Source organism: Rattus norvegicus, chromosome 16, assembly GCF_021556685.1.
Source record: "Rattus norvegicus strain SHRSP/BbbUtx chromosome 16, alternate assembly SHRSP_T2T, whole genome shotgun sequence".
NCBI lineage: Eukaryota > Metazoa > Chordata > Mammalia > Rodentia > Muridae > Rattus > Rattus norvegicus.
The window spans coordinates 26,266,465-26,293,600 of record NC_141549.1 but is presented as its reverse complement, the minus strand read 5'-3'; the positions used below and the strand labels follow the sequence as shown (position 1 = coordinate 26,293,600).

Sequence of the window (27,136 nt, the reverse complement as noted above, 5' to 3'; positions counted from 1 at the left end):
CACTTTAAATTCAGCTCATCGATTGTCTCCTGGTCACTCCTTTTACACAATCCTTCCTCCATCTCCCACTCCTTCTCCCCTGAGTGGGTAGGAGACTTGCACTTGACGTGTCTGCAAGGCTAGGTGCTTCCTTTCCCATTGAGTCCCGACGAATCAGCCGAGTTAGAACAACATATCCCAAGGATATGCAATAGCTTTTGGGATAGCCCTCGCTCCAGTTCTTTGGACCCACATGATGACCAAGCTGCATGTCTGCTATGTAGGTCGGGGAGGCCTAGGCCCAGCCCACGTATGTACTTTGGTTGGTGGTCCCTAGCCTAAGAGCCTCAAGGGTCCTGGTTAGTTTACTCTGTTGGTTTTCCTGTGGAATTGCTATCCCATTTTGGGTACTCAGTACTTTCCTGTATTCTTCCACATAGATTCCCATGTTCCCTCCACTGTTTGGCTGTGGGTATCTGTATCTATGTGTCCAAGTGAGATGCTGGATGGAGCCTCTCAGATGACAGCTTGCTCATGCCTGCAAACATTAAAGAATATCATTAATAATGTCAGGGATTGGTACCTGCTCATGAGATTGGTCTCAATTTGGGCTGCTCTTGGTTGGCCATACTCTCAGTCTCTGCTCTAACCTTGGACTTGCAATATTTTTGGTAGACAAAATAAATTATGGGTGCCATATCCCCAACGTGGTCAGTCACAGCTAAGGTCATCCCAGTTTTTTCTTGTGTGCCTCAATGATTCTAGGTCTCTGTCTCATCAGAGATGCCCCCTGCTCTTCACCCTTGTCAGTTGCAGATTTCCATTCATTTTCAGAACCTTCCACCCATCACTCCTCTTCCTTCCCCACACCTGATTCTGAACCCCTCCCTACCCCTCTGTATCTCTTCTCTATCCAGTTCACTCCCTCCGACTTCCTCTTAGGACTGCTTTGTACACTCATTTAAGTGAGATTCAGGCATCCTCACTTGTGCATTCCTTCTTGTGTAGCTTTTCTGAGTCTGTGGATAGTTCTATGGTACCTGCACTTTTTGGCCAATAACCATCTATAAGTGAGTACATACCACACATGTCCTGTTGGGACTCAGGATGATGTTCTCACGTTCCATTGCTTTGACTGTATAATTCATGCTGCCCTTGTTCTTAATGGCTGCATAGTATGCCATCGTGTAGGTACACATCTTTTCCTTTATCCATTGTTCAGTAGAGGGACATCAAGGTTGTTTCCAGTTTCTGGTTGGTATGAGCAAAGCTACTAGAACATAGTTTAAGATATGGTTCTTTGGTATCGTGTGACATCTTTCTGACTACACCCAGGAGAGTTATAGCTGGCCCTGGAGGTAGAACTATTCTCAGTTTTCTGAGAAACCACCCAATTGATATCCAGTTGTTGTTGACACCCACCAGTGATGGAGTAGACTTCCCTTTGCTCCACATCCTGCCAGCATTTACTCTCACTTGAGTTTGTCACCTTGTTTTGTGATGGGTGTCAAATCACATGTCAGTGGGTTTGAGTAAGCAGCCCTTGGTTTTGTTCTCTGTATTGTTTGCCATGTTTCTATGTTTAATTTTCATACCATCTTCTCTTGAGCCTGTTTGCTTCTTTTTTTCAATATTTCAGATTTGATGTTTAGCTGCTTTTATGAAATCGCTCCATTTTATGAAGGGATATAGTGCTATGAACTTTCCTTTTGCACTGCTTTTATTGTGTTCCCTAAGTTGGGATGTTTATGCCTTCATTTTCATTGAATTCTAGAAAGTCTTCGATTTCTTCTTGCACCAGTGGTCACCGAGCATAGCATTGTTCAGTTTCTATCAGATTGTATGCTTTCTGTTGTTTTCTTGTTGATGTAGTCCAGCTTTAGTCCATGGTGACCTTATTAGATGCAAGAGTTTTTTGGGGGGATTGTTGTTGGTTCTTTTTTTCCCTTTTCTTTTATCTGTTGATGTAGATCTGTATCTATATATGTTCAATTTTGGAGAACATTCCATGAGATGCTGAGACGGTACATATTTTTTATTTGTGTGAAAGGTTCTGTAGATATCTGTTAGGTCCATTTGGTACATGCCATCTATGAGTTGCATAATTTTTCAGTTTAGTTTCTCTTTTGGTGACATGTCCTTTGGTCATAATAGTGATAATATGTGGTTGATGCCCCCTACTCTTAATTTGTGAGGTTTGAGGTGTGGTTTAAGCTTTAGCCAAATAAGTAAATGTTTCTTTTATGAAGCAGGATGCCCTTGCATCTCAGGCATTGTTCAGAATTGAGACATCATGTTGGTGTATTTTCCTTTGATTTGTATGCAGTGTCCTTTCCCATCTCTTTTGATTATTTCTGATCGAAGGTCTATTTTACCAGTTATTAGATTGACTGCTTCAGCTTGTGTCTTGGGTCCATTTGCTTTTAAGTCCTTTTGTTCAGCCCTTTATTTTGTGGTAGTTTTTATCTTTGTGGCTGAGTTCCGTTTCGATATGCAACAGAACGATAGATTCTGTTTATACATCTGCTCTCTTAGACCCTGTCTTTTTGTTTGGCAAGTGAATCTGTTCCTGTTCAGAGGTATTAATGACTAACGATTGCTTTTACTTATTATTTTGATGTTGGTTTGCATGTCTTTCTCTTCTATTGGTTTTGCTGTGTGATTATTAATTTCTTCTGTTTTGTTGAGTTCAGTTACTCTACTTGTCTTGGAGTTTTGCTTGTAGCATCCCTGGTAGGTATGGATCAGTAGAAAGATATAGTTTGTATTTGGTTTTGTCACAAAACATCTTTTTACTCCATGTATGTTGTTTGAAAATTTTGCTAAGTGTTGTAGTCTGGGCTGACAGTTGTAGTCTCTTAGGGTCTAGAAGACATCTCATTGGCTCTTCTGGCTTTTAATTCTCTGTTGAGAAGTTCGGTATATTTCTGATTGGTTTGCCTTTATATGTAATATGTTACTTGCCTCTTTCTCCTTGCCGCTTTTTAATTTTCTCTCTTTTTTGGTGGATTTACTGTTTTGGTTATTATGTAGCTGGAGGATTTTCTTTTCTGGCACAATAAAGTATTATTTGTACTTTAAGCTTCTTGTGTGTAGATAGGCATCTTTTTCTTGAAGTTTGGGATGTTTTCTTCTATGATGTTGTTGAGGATATTTTCTGTGCCTTTAATCTGGGAAACTTCTTCCATTCCTATTTTTCATAGATTTGGTCCTAATTTCACATCCTGCTTGTCAGGCTGTGTCTTTTTAGTGGGGAAGATGAGTTCACTTATATTGAGAGATATTAATAGCCAATGAGTGTTAATTCCTACCATTCTCGTTTTGTGAAGAGATTATTATGTGTTGGGAACACTAATCAATTTGGTGTTCTGTGAGGTTCTTTTATGTTCATAAGCATTCTTTCTTTACGTTGTATAAATTATCTTCTATGATTTTGCTGAACATATGTTCTCATCCTTGGAGCTCGTACTCTCCACTTTTGTTCATGGCTATTATTCTTAGTAGGAAATTTCACAGTGTCTCAGACTACCTGAACATTTTGGGTCAGTCATTTTTTTAGGTAACCTTTTCTTTGGATGATGTATTAATTTCTTAAAGTATATATTCTATGCCTGAGATCATCTCTTCCAATTCTTTTATTGTGTTGGCTGTGCTTCTGTTCTTGTTCTCTTTTGTAGATTTTCCATCTCCAAGGTTCCATCAGTTTGTTTCCTTTATTTCTTTTTTTATCATTTGCAGGTATTGACATGTTTTATTCATTTTTCACCTGTTTGATTATATTTTCCTGTACATTTTAAGGGATTTATTAATTTCTCCTTTAAATTCCTCTATCATATCAATAAGATTGGTTTCAAAGTAATTTCATTGTGCTTTGATTGTGTTAGGATATCCAGGTCTTGCTGTAGTAGGATATCTGGGCTCAGGATGTGTCATGTTGATTTGGCTCCTGTTGAATGTATTCTCATGCTGGCCCTCAGCCAACTGTTTATCCCTGGGTGTTTTTCAGGTGCAGTGTCCTGAGGTGGGCTCTGGGTTTTTCTCTTTTTACGGGTGAAGTTGAGACATTGTCTCACTAAATTGTAGTTCTGTTTGTCTAAGGAATCACAGTGATCAATGTGTTTTTGCTTCCTCAGTGTTGGTATTCATGTTATGCACCACCAGACCCAATCTGTTATTCTTTCCAGAATCATTAGCCCAGAGTAAAAAGAATCACAGTTGATTATATTCATACTGGTAAGGATTGGGCTTCCTGTCATTCTGAGAGAGTTCAGTTAGGATCATCGCAATTGTTTACGGCTATTTATTTCTAGACATTAATGTTTGATAAATTGCTGTCATCCTTGATTTGAAATATATAGGGAATGGATTGGTTCTAAGTGAAGTAATTGGCTACAAATGAATATTTACTCTAGAATACTCTCTAGATTGCTCTTATAGACATTGATACTAATAATGAGTCTGATTATTCGTAATATTCTTCTATACTTGTAATAATACATTCTTTTTTTTATTTTCAGAAGTATTTGTTTTTAACGATGAAAGGCCTTTGTCCCGGTAAGGTTTAACAATACATTAATACTAGAGAAATGCAAAGATAATAAGTAAATTATTTTGGGTATACTTTGAGACTTGTGTCTTACAGGTCCCACAATATTCTGAATATAATTTTAGGTTGAAAACTTGTTCGGTGTATTTCATAAGAAAATGAAAATTATACTCACCCACCATTTCCAAGAACAAACTATACAGTTTTTAAAAAGAGCCTGCTAGGATTAACTGTGCAAGTTAGTGTCTACTTAAGATTCTTTGGCTTTTCAAAGCCTTACTAAATACTTGTGCAATAAGACCCACACTCATAGTTATCATTTCAGTCATTCATCTTGTCTGACATGTTACATAATTTGGAATGATTCTCAGTCAGTCATTACTAGAGGATGGCAACAATTTCTTTCCTCCTTTGGCACCAGCTATGAATGCAAAGGTGCAGCATATATCATAGATGTTGGAAGACACCCATGAGTTGCAGTCCATCCAATGACAGGCTGAGAGAATTTGAAGATGGATGTTAAGAATTCTCTCTGTACATTTATTGGGTGTTATGGTTATTCTGAAGGGATGGATATGTACAGGATTTTGTGTGTCTAGATGAACAAACTATATCTTATCTTGGTGGGCGGTTTATGTCCTTATAAGTTAGTTATAAGTTAATTGTGCGAATGTATTGTTCATTAAGTAATTAACATATGACTCTGGTTGCTGGGTTACAGTTTGTTGAGTCATGACTTCACTGGGTTGTTGGGAGTGTGAGAAGAGTCTGTGACAGGAATCTGTGCTAGGCTATAGAATGCTTGGGGCTAGCTTGACATTTGGCCACACTAGCATGGCCCACGGAACATGATGTGGGTTTCAGGTTGGGAACAACCCTTTATGGAGACAGTGTGTGAAAATGGAGGACAGAGAAACATCTAGAGCATGTGATTCCACCTGGCATGGGAACTCGAGGGAATCATTCACCTTTTAATTATTCCACAAGTCCCATGTCTTCCTGAAAGTTCCACCCGTCAATTATCCATTCATATGATCTGCTTTCCACAGTAACAGATCCTTTGAATCTCAATAGGTTAGCTGAATGTATAGAACTAAATGACCATGTGACAATTATTTATCTCTGTATAAAAGGGTTTTTTGCCTTCCACATCAGTTGGACATGAACATACAGGTGAAGGCCCATCCATTCCTGTCCAGGATGCTAGGTTAGACACTGGTTCGGTAGAAAATTAAAAGGTGTATTTCAAGCTAATTCTGTGCTCATTAAGAGTAATTACCTCCACAAGAGAAGACAATTATGTTGTTCTCTTTATTTGGGCTCTACATCAGGAAAACATTTTATAAATACTATCAAATGACTTATTTCCTCCATGTTTAAAATTTCCTAAATCATACAAGCTAATGTCAAAAATCAAGATTCAAACTTTTCCATACTAAAACTGTTCAAAGACTCCTTGCAAAATATGCATTTTAACTTATACTTGGAAGTGCAAACAGTTTCACAGTCTCAATGCGCTTAGTCTTATTGTTCTTTTTTTCTGTTATTACCTTATTATGTTCATAAAAATGCATAAATGGCACAGAAACAGGCATATTGTGACTTCAGGATTCATTCATGCATGAGTTAAGAAGGAGCAGCTTGAACATTACAAAAGCAGTGGTGGGTTTTGAAGAGTTCTAGCAGCAACAGAAATCTACTTGATGTTCGACAAGCAAACCACTTGGGTGATACCATCATAGATAGTGAAATATTCACAAAGTATCATGGGAAAAGGTGCTTTGTTGCATCAGGGGCAGAGACTGTTATGATTAATGTAGTCAGGGGACTAATTCCATTGCATCTACAGATTAAAAATATCACTTGGTATAGCTATGAGAGCAAAAGCTGGAAAGGTGTGTGTGTGTGTGTGTGTGTGTGTGTGTGTGTGTGTGTGTGTGTGTGTAACTGTGTAATGGTTTCATTAGGCTAATTTTGTGTTGCTAAATTCCTTCCCTTTTTTCCACATGGGGAAAAGTTGAAAGGAAAGTATTCCCAGACTTGTAATGTAATATAAGTTAGGAAATCAAACAAGAAGTAATTCAATGCATTGGATTAATGTTTAATATGAATATTAACATAACATTCTTAAAATACCCCACAGTCGAGTAAGATCACCAAGACAGCTAAAATCCATTCTGAAAACATCTATCCAGCATAATTCAGGTAAGATTAAGTGTAAGTCCTCTACTGATTCTACCCTTACTATAAAAAGAATAAGGAAATCAAATACGAATATATTTATATTCTTTGTTCACTTGCTGGCAACCATTTTTAGACTATAGATTTATTAAGGTATTGTTTCTAAGAAATGTCAAATTCAAATTATACCGTCTGATGTGTTAGCTTCTTCAAATTGAACTACTGATGCGTGTAGTGTCTTTTGATACAAAAAATACACTATTCCATGATTTGTGTTTTCTCTAGACACATAGCAGTACGTTGACTTTGTAATAAAATACATTTTTATTTCAGTTTTTTATATATAATATATATATGATTAATGCTACGTATTATAGGTGTTAGTGTCTGTAAAATATGATAAGGTTAAAAAACAAACCAAAGAGACCCTGTGAGAGAGAGACCCAACCGCCTGGTCAGGTGGGCACTCCTGAGGCTGCAGAGCGGAAGAGAACACCAACACTGCTCACCCCTGCCCACATCCCTGGCCCAAGAGGAAACTGTATAAGGCCTCTGGGCTCCCGTGGGGGAGGGCCCAGGAGCGGCAGGACCCCTGCCTGAGACACCACCGGACCCTGAAGGAAACAGACCGGATAAACAGTTCTCTGCACCCAAATCCCGTGGGAGGGAGAGCTGAACCTTCAGAGAGGCAGACAAGCCTGGGAAACCAGAAGAGACTGCTCTCTGCACACACATCTTGGACACCAGAGGAAAAAGCCAAAGACCATCTGGAACCCTGGTGCACTGAAGCTCCCGGAAACGGCGGCACAGGTCTTCCTGGTTGCTGCCGCTGCAGAGAGCCCGTGGGCAGCACCCCACGAGCGAACTTGAGCCTCGGGACCACAGGTAAGACCAACTTTTCTGCTGCAAGAAAGCTGCCTGGTGAACTCAAGACACAGGCCCACAGGAACAGCTGAAGACCTGTAGAGAGGAAAAACTACACGCCGGAAAGCAGAACACTCTGTCCCCATAACTGGCTGAAAGAGAGGAAAACAGGTCTACAGCACTCCTGACACACAGGCTTATAGGACAGTCTAGCCACTGTCAGAAATAGCAGAACAAAGTAACACTAGAGATAATCTGATGGCGAGAGGCAAGCGCAGGAACCCAAGCAACAGAAACCAAGGCTACATGGCACCATCGGAGCCCAATTCTCCCATCAAAACAAACATGGAATATCCAAACACACCAGAAAAGCAAGATCTAGTTTCAAAATCATTTTTGATCATGATGCTGGAGGACTTCAAGAAAGACGTGAAGGACTCCCTTAGAGAACAAGTAGAAGCCTACAGAGAGGAATCGCAAAAATGCCTGAAAGAATCGCAAAAATCCCTGAAAGAATTCCAGGAAAACATAAATAAACAAGTAGAAGCCCATAGACAGGAGACACAAAAATCCCTGAAAGAATTCCAGGAGAACATAAATAAACAAGTAGAAGCGCATAGAGAGGAGACACAAAAATCCCTGAAAGAATTCCAAGAAAACACAATCAAACAGTTGAAGGAATTAAAAATGGAAATAGAAGCAATCAAGAAAGAACACATGGAAACAACCCTGGATATAGAAAACCAAAAGAAGAGACAAGGAGCTGTAGATACAAGCTTCACCAACAGAATACAAGAGATGGAAGAGAGAATCTCAGGAGCAGAAGATTCCATAGAAATCATTGACTCAACTGTCAAAGATAATGTAAAGCGAAAAAAGCTACTGGTCCAAAACATACAGGAAATCCAGGACTCAATCAGAAGATCAAACCTAAGGATAATAGGTATAGAAGAGAGTGAAGACTCCCAGCTCAAAGGACCAGTAAATATCTTCAACAAAATCATGGAAGAAAACTTCCCTAACCTAAAAAAAGAGATACCCATAGACATACAAGAAGCCTACAGAACTCCAAATAGATTGGACCAGAAAAGAAACAGCTCCCGTCACATAATTGTCAAAACACAAAACGCACAAAACAAAGAAAGAATATTAAAAGCAGTAAGGGAAAAAGGTCAAGTAACATATAAAGGGAGACCTATCAGAATCACACCAGACTTCTCGCCAGAAACTATGAAGGCCAGAAGATCCTGGACTGATGTCATACAGACCCTAAGAGAAAACAAATGCCAGCCCAGGTTACTGTATCCAGCAAAATTCTCAATTAACATTGATGGAGAAACCAAGATATTCCATGACAAAACCAAATTTGCACAATATCTTTCTACAAATCCAGCACTACAAAGGATAATAAATGGTAAAGCCCAACATAAGGAGGCAAGCTATACCCTAGAAGAAGCAAGAAACTAATCGTCTTGGCAACAAAACAAAGAGAATGAAAGCACACAAACATAACCTCACATCCAAATATGAATATAACAGGAAGCAATAATCACTATTCCTTAATATCTCTCAATATCAATGGCCTCAACTCCCCAATAAAAAGACATAGATTAAAAAACTGGATACGCAACGAGGACCCTGCATTCTGCTGCCTACAGGAAACACACCTCAGAGACAAAGACAGACACTACCTCAGAGTGAAAGGCTGGAAAAGAACTTTCCAAGCAAATGGTCAGAAGAAGCAAGCTGGAGTAGCCATTCTAATATCAAATAAAATCAATTTTCAACTAAAAGTCATCAGAAAAGATAAGGAAGGACACTCCATATTCATCAATGGAAAAATCCACCAAGATGAACTCTCAATCCTAAATATCTATGCCCCAAATACAAGGGCACCTACATACGTAAAAGAAACCTTACTAAAGCTCAAAACACACATTGCACCTCACACAATAATAGTGGGAGATTTCAACACCCCACTCTCATCAATGGACAGATCATGGAAACAGAAATTAAACAGTGATGTCGACAGACTAAGAGAAGTCATGAGCCAAATGGACTTAACAGATATTTATAGAACATTCTATCCTAAAGCAAATGGATATACCTTCTTCTCAGCTCCTCATGGTACTTTCTCCAAAATTGACCATATAATTGGTCAAAAAACGGGCCTCAACAAGTACAGAAAGATGGAAATAATCCCATGCGTGCTATCGGACCACCACGGCCTAAAACTGGTCTTCAATAACAATAAGGGAAGAATGCCCACATATACGTGGAAATTGAACAATGCTCTACTCAATGATAACCTGGTCAAGGAAGAAATAAAGAAAGAAATTAAAAACTTTTTAGAATTTAATGAAAATGAAGATACAACATACCCAAACTTATGGGACACAATGAAAGCTGTGCTAAGAGGAAAACTCATAGCGCTGAGTGCCTGCAGAAAGAAACAGGAAAGAGTATATGTCAGCAGCTTGACAGCACACCTAAAAGCTCTAGAACAGAAAGAAGCAAATACACCCAGGAGGAGTAGAAGGCAGGAAATAATCAAACTCAGAGCTGAAATCAACCAAGTAGAAACAAAAAGGACCATAGAAAGAATCAACAGAACCAAAAGTTGGTTCTTTGAGAAAATCAACAAGATAGATAAACCCTTAGCCAGACTAACGAGAGGACACAGAGAGTGTATCCAAATTAACAAAATCAGAAATGAAAAGGGAGACATAACTACAGATTCAGAGGAAATTCAAAAAATCATCAGATCTTACTATAAAAACATATATTCAACAAAACTTGAAAATCTTCAGGAAACGGACAATTTCCTAGACAGATACCAGGTACCAAAGTTAAATCAGGAACAGATAAAGCAGTTAAACAACCCCATAACTCCTAAGGAACTAGAAGCAGTCATTAAAGGTCTTCCAACCAAAAAGAGACCAGGTCCAGACGGGTTTAGTGCAGAATTCTATCAGACCTTCATAGAAGACCTCGTACCAATATTATCCAAATTATTCCACCAAATTGAAACAGATGGAGCACTACCGAATTCCTTCTACGAAGCCACAATTACTTTTATACCTAAACCACACAAAGACACAACAAAGAAAGAGAACTTGAGACCAATTTCCCTTATGAATATCGACGCAAAAATACTCAATAAAATTCTGGCAAACCGAATTCAAGAGCACATCAAAACAATCATCCACCATGATCAAGTAGGCTTCATCCCAGGCATGCAGGGATGGTTTAATATACGGAAAACCATCACGTGATCCATTATATAAACAAACTGAAAGAACAGAACCACATGATTATTTCATTAGATGCTGAGAAAGCATTTGACAAAATTCAACACCCCTTCATGATAAAAGTCTTGGAGAGAATAGGAATTCAAGGCCCATACCTAAACATAGTAAAAGCCATATACAGCCAACCAGTTGCTAACATTAAACTAAATGGAGAGAAACTTGAAGCAATCCCACTAAAATCAGGGACTAGACAAGGCTGCCCACTCTCTCCCTACTTATTCAATATAGTTCTTGAAGTTCTAGCCAGAGCAATCAGACAAAAAAGGAGATAAAGGGGATACAGATCGGAAAAGAAGAGGTCAAAATATCACTATTTGCAGATGACATGATAGTATATTTAAGTGATCCCAAAAGTTCCACCAGAGAACTACTAAAGCTGATAAACAACTTCAGCAAAGTGGCTGGGTATAAAATTAACTCAAATAAATCAGTTGCCTTCCTCTATACAAAAGAGAAACAAGCCGAGAGAGAAACTAGGGAAACGACACCCTTCATAATAGACCCAAATAATATAAAGTACCTCGGTGTGACTTTAACCAAGCAAGTAAAAGATCTGTACAATAAGAACTTCAAGACACTGAGGAAAGAAATTGAAGAAGACCTCAGAAGATGGAAAGATCTCCCATGCTCATGGATTGGCAGGATTAATATAGTAAAAAAGGCCATTTTACCAAAAGCAATCTACAGATTCAATGCAATCCCCATCAAAATACCAATCCATTTCTTCAAAGAGTTAGACAGAACAATTTGCAAATTCATCTGGAATAACAAAAAACCCAGGATAGCTAAAGCTATCCTCAACAATAAAAGGACTTCAGGGGGAATCACTATCCCTGAACTCAAGCAGTATTACAGAGCAATAGTGATAAAAACTGCATGGTATTGGTACAGAGACAGACAGATAGAGCAATGGACTAGAATTGAAGACCCAGAAATGAACCCACACACCTATGGTCACTTGATTTTTGACAAAGGAGCCAAAACCATCCAATGGAAAAAAGATAGCATTTTCAGCAAATGGTGCTGGTTCAACTGGAGGTCAACATGTAGAAGAATGCAGATCGATCCATGCTTATCACCCTGTACAAAGCTTAAGTCCAAGTGGATCAAGGACCTCCACATCAAACCAGACACACTCAAACTAATAGAAGAAAAACTAGGGAAGCATCTGGAACACATGGGCACTGGAAAAAATTTCCTGAACAAAACACCAATGGCTTATGCTCTAAGATCAAGAATCGACAAATGGGATCTCATAAAACTGCAAAGCTTCTGTAAGGCAAAGGACACTGTGGTTAGGACAAAACGGCAACCAACAGATTGGGAAAAGATCTTTACCAATCCTACAACAGATAGAGGCCTTATATCCAAAATATACAAAGAACTCAAGAAGTTAGACCTCAGGGAGACAAATAACCCTATTAAAAAATGGGGTTCAGAGCTAAACAAAGAATTCACAGCTGAGGAATGCCGAATGGCTGAGAAGCACCTAAAGAAATGTTCAACATCTTTAGTCATAAGGGAAATGCAAATCAAAACAACCCTGAGATTTCACCTCACACCAGTGAGAATGGCTAAGATCAAAAACTCAGGTGACAGCAGATGCTGGCGAGGATGTGGAGAAAGAGGAACACTCCTCCATTGTTGGTGGGATTGCAGACTGGTACAACCATTCTGGAAATCAGTCTGGAGGTTCCTCAGAAAATTGGACATTGAACTGCCTGAGGATCCAGCTATACCTCTCTTGGGCATATACCCAAAAGATGCCTCAACATATAAAAGAGACACGTGCTCCACTATGTTCATCGCAGCCTTATTTATAATAGCCAGAAAATGGAAAGAACCCAGATGCCCTTCAACAGAGGAATGGATACAGAAAATGTGGTACATCTACACAATGAAATATTACTCTGCTATCAAAAACAACGAGTTTATGAAATTCATAGGCAAATGGTTGGAACTGGAAAATATCATCCTGATTGAGCTAACCCAATCACAGAAAGACATACATGGTATGCACTCATTGATAAGTGGCTATTAGCCCAAATGCTTGAATTACCCTAGATCCCTAGAACAAAGGAAACTCAAGACGGATGATCAAAATGTGAATGCTTCACTCCTTCTTTAAATGAGGAAAAAGAATACCCTTGGCAGGGAAGGGAGAGGCAAAGATTAAAACAGAGACTGAAGGAACACCCATTCAGAGCCTGCCCCACATGTGGCCCATACATATACAGCCACCCAATTAGACAAGATGGATGAAGCAAAGAAGTGCAGACCGACAGGAGCCGGATGTAGATCGCTCCTGAGAGACACAGCCAGAATACAGCAAACACAGAGGCGAATGCCAGCAGCAAACCACTGAACTGAGAATAGGTCCCGTGTTGAAGGAATCATAGAAAGAACTGGAAGAGCTTGAAGGGGCTCGAGACCCCAAAAGTACAACAATGCCAAGCAACCAGAGCTTCCAGGGACTAAGCCACTACCTAAATACTATACATGGACTGACCCTGGACTCTGACCCCATAGGTAGCAATGAATATGCTAGTAAGAGCACCAGTGGAAGGGGAAGCCCTGGGTCCTGCTAAGACTGAACCCCCAGTGAACTAGACTATGGGGGAAGGGCGGCAATGGGGGGAGGGTTGGGAGGGGAACACCCATAAGGAAGGGGAGGGGGGAGGGCGATGTTTGCCGGGAAACCGGGAAAGGGAATAACACTTGAAATGTATATAAGAAATACTCAAGTTAATAAAAAAAAAACAAAAAAACAAACCAAAAACAGTATTCAATTACTTTCATTATGTTTTGGAGACTAAATGTTTTTAGCATAATCTGGAATTTTTCCCTTCATAATATTTCAATCATACTTATTTGATAATTCATAGATTATCTTATAGTTATTTTTAGTTGTCTTCCATTTAATGTGAATATCTTGATATTATAAATATCTGGCTCACTCAGGAACCTTTGGAGAAGTGAATGGTGTGTGAGATTTGTAGGTAGTGCTGGGGAATGAAAACTGATATTCTTAGCATTCAATGAAAGCAGCCTCCATATGGGCTACTCTGACAGCACCTTTTCCCTGTAGTCCTATTAATTAGCAAAAGATATAGTGATACTTGATTTATATGCTGCAAGACAAAATTTCCAGTAAAAACAACATTGACACAGTAGATGGAAGGTTGAAAAACCACATCATTCTCCAGTACACAGCACTGAATGATCCCTTGATTGAGTCTGAATAAGATTAGATTCCAACAGGGGGAGAAGCACCACAGAATTTATCCTTTCAGCAACCTACACCACAGCATCTCTCATACCTACTGTGCCTTTGGAGAGAGCCAGCCAGAGAATAGTGTAGAGGAACCTAAATGACCCTCTTCACATAACCCTGAGAGAAACAGAATTATCATAATGTGGGTGTCTTTTTTTAAAATGTATTTCAGCACTGGAGTTTTGTTTGTGTTGTTGAGGACTGTAAGAGGCCCCACACATGCTGAGCATACGGTCCACCATAGAGACATTTTCTCAGCCCATTTGTTGATAGGACAAAAACTTGCTCTGGTCATGGGCAATGCCAAGGGGTGTGCAGTGGAGTTTTACATACTGTAAAGGAAATGAACTAGGGTTGTTCATTCTCTGAAGCATGTTTCGAGGGCAGGCTTTATCCAGAGAGTGAAACTTGAGACACACTATGGTTTATATGTGGAAATATATTTTAAAAATGTTTTATGTGAGATTGCTGCTCTATCTGCAAGTTTCTTTCATGCTTCTCTCTCTGGAGTAATAATTCATGTTGCATAACTACTAAGGAAGTCTTTCCAGTTGCTCTTGCCATGGCCGGCAATGGAAGTTGATGTTGAACTTCTTTTTGATGGAAATGAGCTAGGGGTCAATGCTAGATCTGAGGGCCCTTAACATCTTCTTCAGAAGATCTCGACTACAGTAACACACTGATCTCTCAAGAGCTTTGTCACACTTGCAGCTGGAAATGTTTTGTAAAGGTCTTTGGGTCTCCTATATTTGACTGTCCTGCAATGACAGTCACCAGAGACTGTGCTTCCCGGTGGTAGCAATGAATGTTCCTCCACAGTGAAGGAAGTTCAAGTCGACCTTTGTAGCAGCCCCTTTCACTGCTGTACCAGATGAGCATGCACACTTAGAGTGCTGCAAACATCCCTATTCCAGAGGCAAAAAGCAGCAGTGGCAACATGACGCTGTCCTTTTAACCCTTCACTATGGGACAACAGTTCAGGCTAAGATGGTAATTTCTGTGTCTGATAGTGATCAGGATCATAGGTAATTTGCACAACAATTTTTATAAGTAGTAACTTTTGATGAAATTTTCTCTTTGTCTTTAAAATATACTAGGAAATGGAAAGGAAGGTTTTTGCATATATTTATAATTTACAAATAATTACTCACTTTAAAGGCTTTTCATAAATGGTGCCAAAAAATATAGGGTCACAAATATTAGCCTTTGCACTTATTGTCATGTTTCCTATAGTTGTTTAGTGACAAATTTTGCTTCCCTATTTAGAAGCTGGTATGCAACTTACAGGAAGATCACCGTGGTAAGAATGTGTGCATTGTACAATACATTAATCTGTAAAAAGTATAATGTTCAGAACTTGACACTGTCTTTGCCTCTGTGTACAACGATTTCAGCTTCTTTATTTCTTCTATAATCACAAGCTAAACAATTATTTGTAGAGCAAACCATGTTCAAACTACTAGACCTATCTCCCACACAGCATGAGATATGGACAAACATCCTTAGGTAGGGAGATGATTCAGTGGATAAAGTGCTTGCCATGAGTCTGTGAGAATGAAGGTTGGATTCTCAGAATCCACATGAAGTCTGATGATCCCAAGTGCATCTGAATCCTGGGGCACTTATGATGAGGCAGGAGGTGGTGACAGAGAATCACCTGAAGTTTACTGGATAGTTTGCCTGGGTTTCTTATTCACGAAGAAGGGATTGAGCCACAAAACTGAGGTTGGAAGAATGTTGCATGCTGTTATTCTAAAGGCTCCCTGACAAGCCCTCCTTTGTTGTTCCTAGGTGTGTGAATGTAGATAATGTCAGCTCTACCTCCTCTGTGAAGGTAAAATGCTTCTTTGTGAAATTAATTTTCTTATGAATTTTGTTATAATTCAGCAATAGTGTAACTGGGATCAGTTTTATATGGAAAGATTGCTCAACGGAGTCTACATTGTAGATGTGGAGATTTCTACAAACTGCAAGTGAGCAGTAAGTCCTTGTGGGTAGTGGTGGTCAATAAGAGAATGGACTCAAAAGACATAGTGAGTGGAAGATTGAGCACAGTCCTTGTACAATAGAAGATGTCTGATGTTTGACAAGTGTTGTTTGCAGAGATGAGTACACATTTGACTGATTTTAAAATGTGACTATTACTAGACCATAATATTTCTTTTTTAAAAATTCTTTATTAGATATATTTCTTTACTTTTCCAATGTTTTTCCCCTTCCCGGTTTCCTGTCCATGAGCCCCCATCCCTTCCCCCTCACCTCTCCCATACGGGTTTTCCTGGGCTGGAGAGATGGCTCAGTGGTTAAGAGCACTGACTGCTCTTCCAGAGGTCTTGATGAATCCAATTCCCAGCAACCACATGGTGGCTCACAACCATCTATAATGAGATCTGATGATCTCTCCTGGTGTGTCTGAAGACAGCTACAGTGTACTTATATATAATAAGTACTTCTTAGTAAGTCCAGACATTTCTATAATCCAGGAATCTCCTAAGTGACTTGACCCTCAGGAAAATGCATGCAATTTTTTTCATCTTTATTAACTTGGGTATTTCTTATTTAGATTTCGATTCTTATTCTGTTTTCAGGTTTCTGGCCAACATCTCCCTAAACCCTCCCCATCCCCCTAGCCCCTTCCTGTCGCCTTCTCTATGTGTGTTCCCCTCCCCATCCTCCCCCCATTACCGTCCTCCTCTGCTAAGTTGTAAGTAGGCATATTAGAAGATATTTTATATTTAATAATGAATTTTAATTTTCATGTGTCAATATCCTGTAATTCCTAAGTAATAAAGTTGATTTAAAAGCATGCATCCTAAAAGAAAAGAGTTAATTTCGGGACCAAATAAAAAGTTAACTGTCCCCTCTGCATTGCAGGGAGAATCAGGGAGAAAGATCCACATAAAACCTAAGAAGAGCCAGAACAGTTTTAGAAAATCTGGAGTTTATGTGTCTTCTCGGGTAGCCCCAATTCTTGAAGTGTGGGAAGAAAATACATCTGCAACGGTAATCCCCACTGATGTGAGAAGGAACCTATTTCCTTTTGTGAAGGGGAGTGATGGGTGTTTGTGCCTATGCCTTCCTAGAGCAAGTAGTGAACAAGTAGAGAAAGATCAGCCTTGAGCATTCCCTTCACACTCTCCATATCCTCACTCCTTGCCAGTCACTGCATTAGGCAGTGCTTCTCAACCTTCCTAACGCTGTGACCTTTAATACAGTTCCTCATGCTGTGGTGATTCCCAACCATACAACTGTTTTGTTGCTACTGCATCAGTGTCAGATTGATAATATCATCAACTGTAATGTCGTATTGGTATTTTCAGAAGGTCTTTGCCAACCTGTGTGAGACTGTTCTATGCCCTCCTCCAATAGGGTATGACAGACAGGTTGAGAATCACTGTCATAAAATGTAATAATAGTAAATTAGACTATGGAAACAGAAGAAAAAACAGAAAATGAGCATGTTTTTAACTCACTGAGGAGAACTCATAAAAATACAGAAACCAAATAGTACATGCTCCTGGAAATAGGTACAGTCAACATGAAAGCAACCACCATAGTTGTGCTTCATTTACTTTGGATTGACTGACTTTATGTGTGTGAATGTTTTGCGTGTATTCTGTCTGTATACCATGTGCGTGTGCTTCCCACAAAAATCAGAAGAGGTCATTTCATCCTTTGTTCTTGTTGTTCCAGAACTTTGTCAGCCAATATTATGTGTTTTACAAAGCAAAGCCAGGTGTCCTGGAGGAGCAATGAATGTTTTAAACTCCTCAGCCTCTTTTCCAGCACACAGATTTAATATGTTTGATAGGCAAAAAGATTAAAATTATCATCAGGGGAAATAAGAAGTCAGTCTTCTGATATTTCTTAACTTCCTGGACAGGACCTCAGCATTCTGGTTTTACCCATTGAAGTCCAAAGTACTTATAGGCAGGGTGCCCACAACAGGTGGCTGGGTATGTTGGTGTACACAGTTAATTCACGAACTCATAAAGCAGGCAGGGTGGTCTCTGTCAGTTCAAGGACGTCCTGTTCTTAATTTATTTGGGGAGTAGGAGAATGTAAGTTGAATTGTGGGTATCAAAAGATAACTTGTATGAATCAATCATTCCCTTCCTCTGTTTCCAGTCTCAGGTATCAAATTCAAGTTATCAGTCAGGCTGCCAAGTAGGTTTATCACATTTGTAGCATGATTTACACTTTGGTTAGCATTAACAGACAAACAGTAGATAAACTCTGCATGTGTGTGTGTGTGGGAGGGTTATTTAACATTAACACAAATGCTAAGCAGTGCATGGACGGATCAGACAAAGAGATGGGAGTTCATGTGTTTGAACACTTGGCCACTGTTTGGGAGATTGTTTAACTTTTGGGGTCTGGCCTCGCTAGCAGAAGGTTTTCAGTGGTAGATTTTAATGGCTGTGACTACTTGTGGTACCAGTACTGTGTTATCTGCTTCCCGGTCTACCAGCCTGTGAGAACCAATAATGTACTGCCAAAAGTCAGGCCTCCCTGTTCCTTCCTTGAAATAAGTGACTGGTTTTCCCCATCAGATATTTTGTCACAGAAAGTCCAGAAACAAATTCAAAAGTAACAGTCATCTTTCCTGTTTAAATCCCCTTTCAGAAGTTACAAAGCAAGCAGAAGGGTGTGTCTGCTGATCTTACACACACTACTTACTCCTTACTCCACTGCATACTGTCAACACGTAGCTAATTACCTTCCTCTAGACCTCTAATTTCATCATTAGGAAAGAGGAAGTTCAGATATAATTATTACACATAATGGAATCATTAGAAACTGTAAATTTATAGAAACCAAACTCAAATGCTCTTCCTTTATGCCTAGATCAATTTGGTTTCCAATTAACTACTAGAGGTGATGAACCTGAGTAATTTTTATTCTAGGAAGAACTTAGCAAAGACATGGAACTCAGGTACTTTTTATTTTTATTTTTATTTTTTTCTTTATTAACTTGAGTATTTCTTATTTACATTTCGATTGTATTTCCCTTTCCCGATTTCCAGGCCAATGTCCCCCTAGCCCCTCCCCCCTGCTCCCCTCCCGATCCTCCTCCCATTACCTCCCTCCCCCTAACAATCTTGTTCACTGGGAGTTCAGTCTTAGTAGGACTAGGGGCTTCCCCTTCCACTGGTGCTCTTACTAGGATATTCATTGCTACCTATGAGGTCAGAGCCCAGGGTCAGTCCATGTATAGTCTTTGGGTAGTGGCTTAGTCCCTGGAAGCTCTGGTTGCTTGGCATTGTTGTTCATATGGGGTCTCAAGCCCCTTCAATCTCTTCCAGTCCTTTCTCTGATTCCTTCAACGGGGGTCCCGTTCTCAGTTCAGTGGTTTCATGCTGGCATTCGCCTATGTATTTGCTGTATTCTGGCTGTGTCTCTCAGGAGAGATCTACATTCGGCTCCTGTCGGTCTGCACTTCTTTGCTTCATCCATCTTGTCTAACTGGATGGCTGTATATGTATGGGCCACATGTGGGGCAGGCTCTAAATGGGTGTTCCTTCTGCCTCTGTTTTAAACTTTGCCTCCCTATTCCCTGCCAAGGGTATTCTTGTTCCCCTTTTAAAGAAGGAGTGAAGCATTCACATTTTGATCATCCATCTTGAGTTTCGTTTGTTCTAGAAATCTAGGGTAATTCAAGCATTTGGGCTAATAGCCACTTATCAATGAGTGCATGCCATGTGTGTTTTTCTGTGATTGGGTTACCTCACTCAGGATGATATTTTCCAGTTCCAACCATTTGCCTATGAATTTCATAAAGCCGTTGTTTTTGATAGCTGAGTAATATTCCATTGTGTAGATGTACCACATTTTCTGTATCCATTCCTCTGTTGAAGGGCATCTGGGTTCTTTCCATTTTCTGGCTATTATAAATAAGGCTGCTATGAACATAGTGGAGCACGTGTCTTTTTTATAAGTTGGGGCATCTTTTGGGTATATGCCCAAGAGAGGTATAGCTGGGTCCTCGGGTAGTTCAATGTCCATTTTTCTGAGGAGCCTCCAGACTGATTTCCAGAATGGTTGTACCAGTCTGCAATCCCACCACATCCTCGCCAGCATTTGCTGTCACCTGAGTTTCTGATCTTAGCCATTCTCACTGGTGTGAGATGAAATCACAGGGTTGTTTTGATTTGCATTTCCCTTATGACTAAAGATGTTGAACATTTCTTTAGGTTTTTCCCAGCCATTCAGCATTCCCCAGCTGTGAATTCTTTGTTTCGCTCTGAACCCCATTTTTTAGTAGGGTTATTTGTCTCCCTGAGGTCTAACTTCTTGAGTTCTTTGTCTATTTTGGATATAAGCCCTCTATCTGTTGTAGGATTGGTAAAGATCTTTTCCCAATTTGTTGGTTGCCGTTTTGTCCTAACCACAGTGTCCTTTGCCTTACAGAAGCTTTGCAGTTTTATGAGATCCCATTTGTCGATTCTTGATCTTAGAGCATAAGCCTTTGGTGTTTTGTTCAGGAAATTTTCTCCAGTGCCCATGTGTTCCAGATGCTTCCCCACTTTTTCTTCTATTGTTTGAGTGTATCTGGTTTGATGTGGAGGTCCTTGATCCACTTGGACTTAAGCTTTGTACAGGGTGATAAGCATGGATTGATCTGCATTCTTCTACATGTTGACATCCAGCTGAACCAGCACCATTTACTGAAAATGCTATCTTTTTTCCATTGGATGGTTTTGGCTCCTTTGTCAAAAATCAAGTGCCCATAGGTGTGTGGGTTCATTTCTGGGTCTTCAATTCTAGTCCATTGGTCTATCTGTCTGTCTCTGTACCAATACCATGCAGTTTTTATCACTATTACTCTGCAATACTGCTTGAGTTCAGAGATAGTGATTCCCCCTGAAGTCCTTTTATTGTTGAGGATAGTTTTAGCTATCCTGGGTTTTTTGTTATTCCAGATGAATTTGCAAATTGTTCTATCTCTGTGAAGAATTGGATTGATATTTTGATGGGGATTGCATTGAATCTGTAGATCACTTTTGGTAAAATGGCCATTTTTACTATATTAATCCTGCCAATCCATGAGCATGGGAGATCTTTCCATCTTCTGAGGTCTTCTTAAATTTCTTTCTTCAGAGACTTGAAGTTCTTATTGTACAGATCTTTTACTTGCTTGGTTAAAGTCACACTGAGGTACTTTATATTCTTTGGGACTATTATGAAGGGTGTCGTTTCCCTAATTTCTTTCTCGGCTTGTTTCTCTTTTGTGTAGAGGAAGGCTACTGATTTATTTGAGTTAATTTTATACCCAGCCACTTTGCTGAAGTTTTTTATCAGGTGTAGTAGTTCTCTGGTGGAACTTTTGGGATGAACCATAGAATATGAAGGAGAGAGAATATTACAAAATCGTTATTTAGAGGAGAAGCAGAGCAAAACATCAGAGGCCAAGAAACACATTTTGTCACTTCTTTTTATATATTTTCATCTTAAAAGGTACCATGACTTTAGATCCCAAAGAGTAGAATAGTGGTAAGTTTAAACCTAAGCATGTCCACATTAAAGATTTTTAAAGACTCTGGGCCGTTTACTCATCCTGAAAGGAAGCAGACGTTACTGAATATCATTGAATGTAGTGCTAAATATCGACGGAATACAGAAATAGTTTGGGGACTATAAATCAAGGTCCTGACTTTATCAGAAGGGTGATGAAATGAATAAAATCAGTGAATTTTAAATCAAAAATAACAATGATAATTTTCCTTATAGGATGAAAAAACTAAAATGGAAAATTTCCATTCCGTGCCTTCTGAGGCTGCTGCTGATGTTGGACCTTCCACTTCTACTGCTGACAGCCTGGATGCTGCTGAGCCTGCGCAGAATAAGTCCACCAAGGAGGCTGCCAGTCTGACTGCAGTTGAGCCTGAGCCAACTAAGTCCACCATTGCCGCTGACAGTCTGACTGCAGTTGAGCCTGCGCCAACTAAGTCCACCATTGCCACTGACAGTCTGACTGCAGTTGAGCCTGCACTGACTAAGTCCACCAAGGATGCTGCCAGTCTGACTGCAGCTGAGCCTGCGCCGACTAAGTCCACCAAGGATGCTGCCAGTCTGACTGCAGCTGAGCCTGTGCCGACTAAGTCCACCACTGCCGCTGACAGTCTGACTGCAGTTGAGCCTGCGCCGACTAAGTCCACCACTGCCGCTGCCAGTCTGACTGCAGCTGAACCTGCGCCGACTAAGTCCACCAATGCTGCTGACAGTCTGACTGCAGGTGAGCCTGCGCCGACTAAGTCCACCAATGCCGCTGCCAGTCTGACTGCAGCTGAGCTTGCGCTGACTAAGTCCACCAATGCCGCTGACGGTCTGACTGCAGATGAGCCCGAGCTGTCCCTTACATATGCTGCTGACAGTACTGTGTCAGGTGACTCAGGACCAGCTAGTCACATTGGATTGGATTATGTAGTTGATTTACCTCTTTACAAGGAGAGTACAAGGTACAAACCCCATGCTGACCCAGAGCCCACTCCTGGTTCCTGCACTTGTTATTCCCTTGATTCCATTCAAATGACTAACCTGACTCTTTTGATATCCTTTAGTGAAGAAGAAATATTTTATACTGCTTCTTCAGATGAGGAATCTTCTTTTATTCCTGACATAGAAGAAGGTCTGCCTGCTACTCAGGCACCTGTTGATAATTTTGATGCTTCTGCGTCAGCTGAACCAATAAACCACAGCATGAACCCTCTCAGGGTGGGTGGATATCTTCGGGCACCAGCGATAGCACACATCCCCTTTTTGCCTTTTATATGGCTTGTATCCTCACTTTTCTCTGTCATAACATGGATGAAAATCCAAATTCAACATACATGGCATGAAGAAAATGGCCAAGGAGCTCCCACTAACAAAAAAGTTGGATCAGGTTAGTTAGACAAAAATAGTAGCTTAAAATAGATGAATTTTTTTCCCTTGAAACCTAGGTCTGTATTGTTAATAAATTTCATGCTTCTATAGGGCTATTCATGAATAACCTAGAACCTGAAATTTTTTTTCAATTTATATATTTTCAGTAACATGATAAATCCAGTTTGGACAAATACAAGTGACATGTAAAACTGTTTTCTGATTGGTTGTTTTCTAGTCTAGAATGAGGAGATTATGGTCACTCCCAGTGAAGACCTTGTGTTTCCTGAATGACTAAGCAGGGGTAACTTCCTGTTAAATGTTATTGTCTATTTAATGCTGTCATTCTGAACTCTGACTTCTGAGGTTAGCATAGCCTTTGACCGCAACATTCCAAAAGAAGCAACTTCTGAGATTAAAAATAACAAGAGAAGCATCCACCTTCTCACTGTTTCTCACTACATTGATCCCGATGATAATGATACTGATGTTGTTGATGCTGGGCATGACAATATCACCAGTGATGTGCCTGATGATGCTGTTGATAATTCTTGTTTTTCTTCTAGTGGCTGCGGCTCCTGATCCCTAGACCCTTGATGTTCCTCCAGGATCGATTGGAATGCCACAGCAGTCTGTGTGGAAGAATTGATCATATATATAAATTGTAGAGTTAAAGGTATAATGTGATAGTAGACTGAAGTAAAAATTTATTGTTTCACTGGAGACTCAGTTGTGCCGTGTGATGCTTCCTAGAAAAAATGTTCAATTATTTTCAATTTTATTTTTTACTTGTTTACTTTACATCCTGCTCACTGCCCCCTCCCTGTCAGCCTCTCCCACAATCCTTCCCTTGTGCCCCGCCTCCTTCTCCTCTGAGAGGGTAGGGGCCACTTGGTTATCTTCCCACCCTGGAACATGAAGTCTCTGTGAGACTATGCCCTTCCTCTCCCACTGAGTCCAGACAAGGCCGTCTAGATAGAAGGACATATCCCGCATACGGGCAACAGCTTTAAGGATAGTCCCTGCTGCAGTTTTTTTTGGGACTCACATGAAGATCGAGGTCCATATGTGCTACCTATGTGTGTGGAGGCTTAGGACCAGCCTCTGCATATTCTTTGGTTGGTGGATCAGTCTCTAAGAGCCCTAAGAGTCCAGGTCAATCGATTTTGTTAGTCTTCCTGTTGCGTTCTTATCCTCTGAGGGACTGCAATCCTTCTACTTTTTCTTCCATAAGAGTCTTCAAGATCCATCCAATTTTAGCTGAGGGTGTGTACATCTAAGTCAGCTGCTGGGTGCAACCTCTCCAGACAGCCTGTGCTAGACTCTGTCTGCTAGCATAACAGGGTATCATTCAGAGTCAGGGACTGTCGCTTGTTCAAGGGTGGGTGGGTTATTGGTTGGCTGTTCCCTCAGTCTCTCCTCCAGCCCTATTCCTTCATTTCCTGTAGACAGGAAAAAATTTGGATTTAAAGTTTTGTGGTTGGGTCGATGTTCCAGTTGCTCCACTGGGCTTCCTGCATAGCGAGAAGAGCCAGGATCCCCATGCTCTGTATCCCCAGTGCAGTGAGTCACAAGCTCCAGTGATTCTTGTTTCCTCCTCTGCCTCAGTCTCTGTCTCTCTCTGAGGTCGCCTCCTCACTCACCACCCCTATCTGTTGCAGATTTCCATTCATTATCATGGTTCCCTCCCCCTCCCCACACTGGACCCTCAGTGACCCTATTCCTTCCTTTCTCCTTTCCCAACTGGTTCCCTTCATCCATATGCCTTCCATGACCCTTCCATATTCTCAATTATCCTTTCTTGTGCCCTTCTCTTGTTCAGTCTTCTTGGATCTGTGGAGTGTAGCACTGGGCATCCTTTATTTTATAGGCTCCTTACTGAGAGGGGAGAGGTCATGCTTAGCTTCCTTTTCACTGAGCCCCACTGGATTGCATACCTACTTTAGGCTCCTAGGCATATGAGAGCTGCGTACCTGAAGACAGCAGCTCATAGGCCTTCTGTACAGAAAACAGAAACATTGAGTTAGTTTATCAATTCTTTTCCATGGTCTCTGTTAGAGCCCGTTATTGGGCACATGTTTTAGGTCAAGAAGTTAATACATTTTATTTTCTTTGTCTATCATTAAATTGATTAGATTTATATGTAAGAGTTTTTACTGCTGTGCATTTTCTATGCAGTATGTGTGATAGAACCCAGTGCTGGTTCCCCTGGAACTGGATTTACAGATGGTTGGTTTTGAGTGGCCAGCGATGTGCTAGCAATTAAAACTGAGTGCTCTACAAACAAAACTAGAACTCTTAACTGCGTCTCCATCTCTCTAGGCCATATGTATGTATGTATGTGTGTGTGTGTGTGTGTGTGTGTATGTATATGTATATGTATATGTATGTTAATATTATACAACATGGTAAATTTCACCATAAGATAAATTTTTATCATGAAACTTCAATAAATTTTCTAGTATAGTGCAAAAATTTTCACCAAGAGATATTTACACCAATATGACTTGTGCTTGCAGATGGGTCAAACAAAGACATTTTGAATTGGATCTATAACCATGAACCCCAGTATAAACCTTGTGTACATCTTGTGTGTGCATTGATCCACATGTGAAGGATAGAGACTGATATTGTCTTCCTCTCTATTTCCTGTACCCCACTCACATGTGTAATTGTGTGGGTCAAAGGACAATGCCACTCTACAGTTCTGTTCCGCCACATTGTGGGTTCTAGGGACTGAACTCAGGCCATCATCCCTCTGTATGGGTTCCACCCCTGGTCCCTCAGTTTTGGGGACATGTTCATTCACTCAAATCCTAGTGTCTTGGAGCACACTGATCTTCATCCTTGCAGGAAAGCAAGTTTTGGGGATCCCCTTATTTCCACATCTGCAGTGAGGTTTTCGGGAAACGTGTTTTACCAAACACCTCAGGCTCTAATCCTTATTTCCTATTGTTAGGCTGTACTAGGTTATGAAGGAGAACCATAGCACAGTAGTAGATATTCCATAATCCACATGCTTCTTGATAATTTTGTAGATCTAAAGGCCTTTAGTCTTTAAGTTACAGTTTCATATAAATAATAAATTCTGAATTAGAATTCCAAGAACTTCCTGTTTATTGAATATTTTCTTTAAATACACTGACTTGTCCTACTGTAGTTTTTTCATTCTGTCAGTCCATTTACTCCCCACATGTAACTTAGATGTGTACTGAGTACAATACACATTCTATTATCTCTCAAAATCGTCCCATTCTTAACCTTTTTGTTTCTGTGCCCAGTCTCAGAGCCTGTAAATCATTCATAGGTAATGTCAACAGCCTGTGAATCAACCTCAAGAAACACATACCAACTCTGTCACTTCTCTAAAGGACAAGCCTACAGTCTGTCAGTCATTCATAAGAAATGACTACACCCTGACCATCATTCATAAGAAACACCCAACGCGAATCACTATCCCTGAACTCAAGCAGTATTACAGAGCAATAGTGATAAAAACTGCATGGTATTGGTACAGAGACAGACAGATAGACCAATGGAACAGAACTGAAGACCCAGAAATGAACCCACACACCTATGGGCACTTGATTTTTGACAAAGGAGCCAAAAACATCAAATGGAAAAAAGATAGCATTTTCAGCAAATGGTGCTGGTTCAACTGGAGGTCAACATGTAGAAGAATGCAGATCGATCCATGCTTATCACCCTGTACAAAGCTTAAGTCCAAGTGGATCAAGGACCTCCACATCAAACCAGATACACTCAAGCTAATAGAAGAAAAACTAGGGAAGCATCTGGAACACATGGGCACTGGAAAAAATTTCCTGAACAAAACACCAATGGCTTATGCTCTAAGATCAAGAATCGACAAATGGGATCTCATAAAACTGCAAAGCTTCTGTAAGGCAAAGGACACTGTGGTTTGACAAATCGGCAACCAACAGATTTGGAAAAGATCTTTACCAATCCTACAACATATAGAGGGCTTATATCCAAAATAGACAAAGAACTCAAGAAGTTAGACCGCAGGGAGACAAATAACCCTACTAAAAAATGGGGTTCAGAGCTAAACAAAGAATTCACAGCTGAGGAATGCCGAATGGCTGAGAAACACCT

General features: G+C 40.2%; 1 protein-coding gene across 1 annotated transcript; it reads left to right on the top strand.

Moving 5' to 3' along the window:
• Positions 1-4,092: 4,092 nt before the first annotated feature.
• On the top strand, positions 4,093-23,743 carry LOC148000498 (uncharacterized). Its single transcript, XM_087589595.1, has 9 exons — positions 4,093-4,117; positions 4,497-4,533; positions 6,669-6,730; positions 15,422-15,455; positions 15,947-15,989; positions 17,030-17,158; positions 21,887-22,614; positions 22,717-23,039; positions 23,587-23,743. The coding sequence occupies exons 1-9, from the start codon at positions 4,093-4,095 to the stop codon at positions 23,607-23,609; spliced, it is 1,404 nt and encodes a 467-aa protein (XP_087445721.1). The 3' UTR covers positions 23,610-23,743.
• Positions 23,744-27,136: the final 3,393 nt, after the last annotated feature.

Bases quoted from the DNA above. Each gene is read 5' to 3' on its own strand.
- LOC148000498 (XM_087589595.1), top strand. From the start codon at position 4,093: ATGTGTTTTTGCTTCCTCAGTGTTG. The intron at 15,456-15,946 runs GTAAGAATGTGT...TGTTGTTCCTAG, and splicing joins CTTACAGGAAGATCACCGTG to GTGTGTGAATGTAGATAATG. The intron at 22,615-22,716 runs GTACAAACCCCA...GATATCCTTTAG, and splicing joins CTTTACAAGGAGAGTACAAG to TGAAGAAGAAATATTTTATA.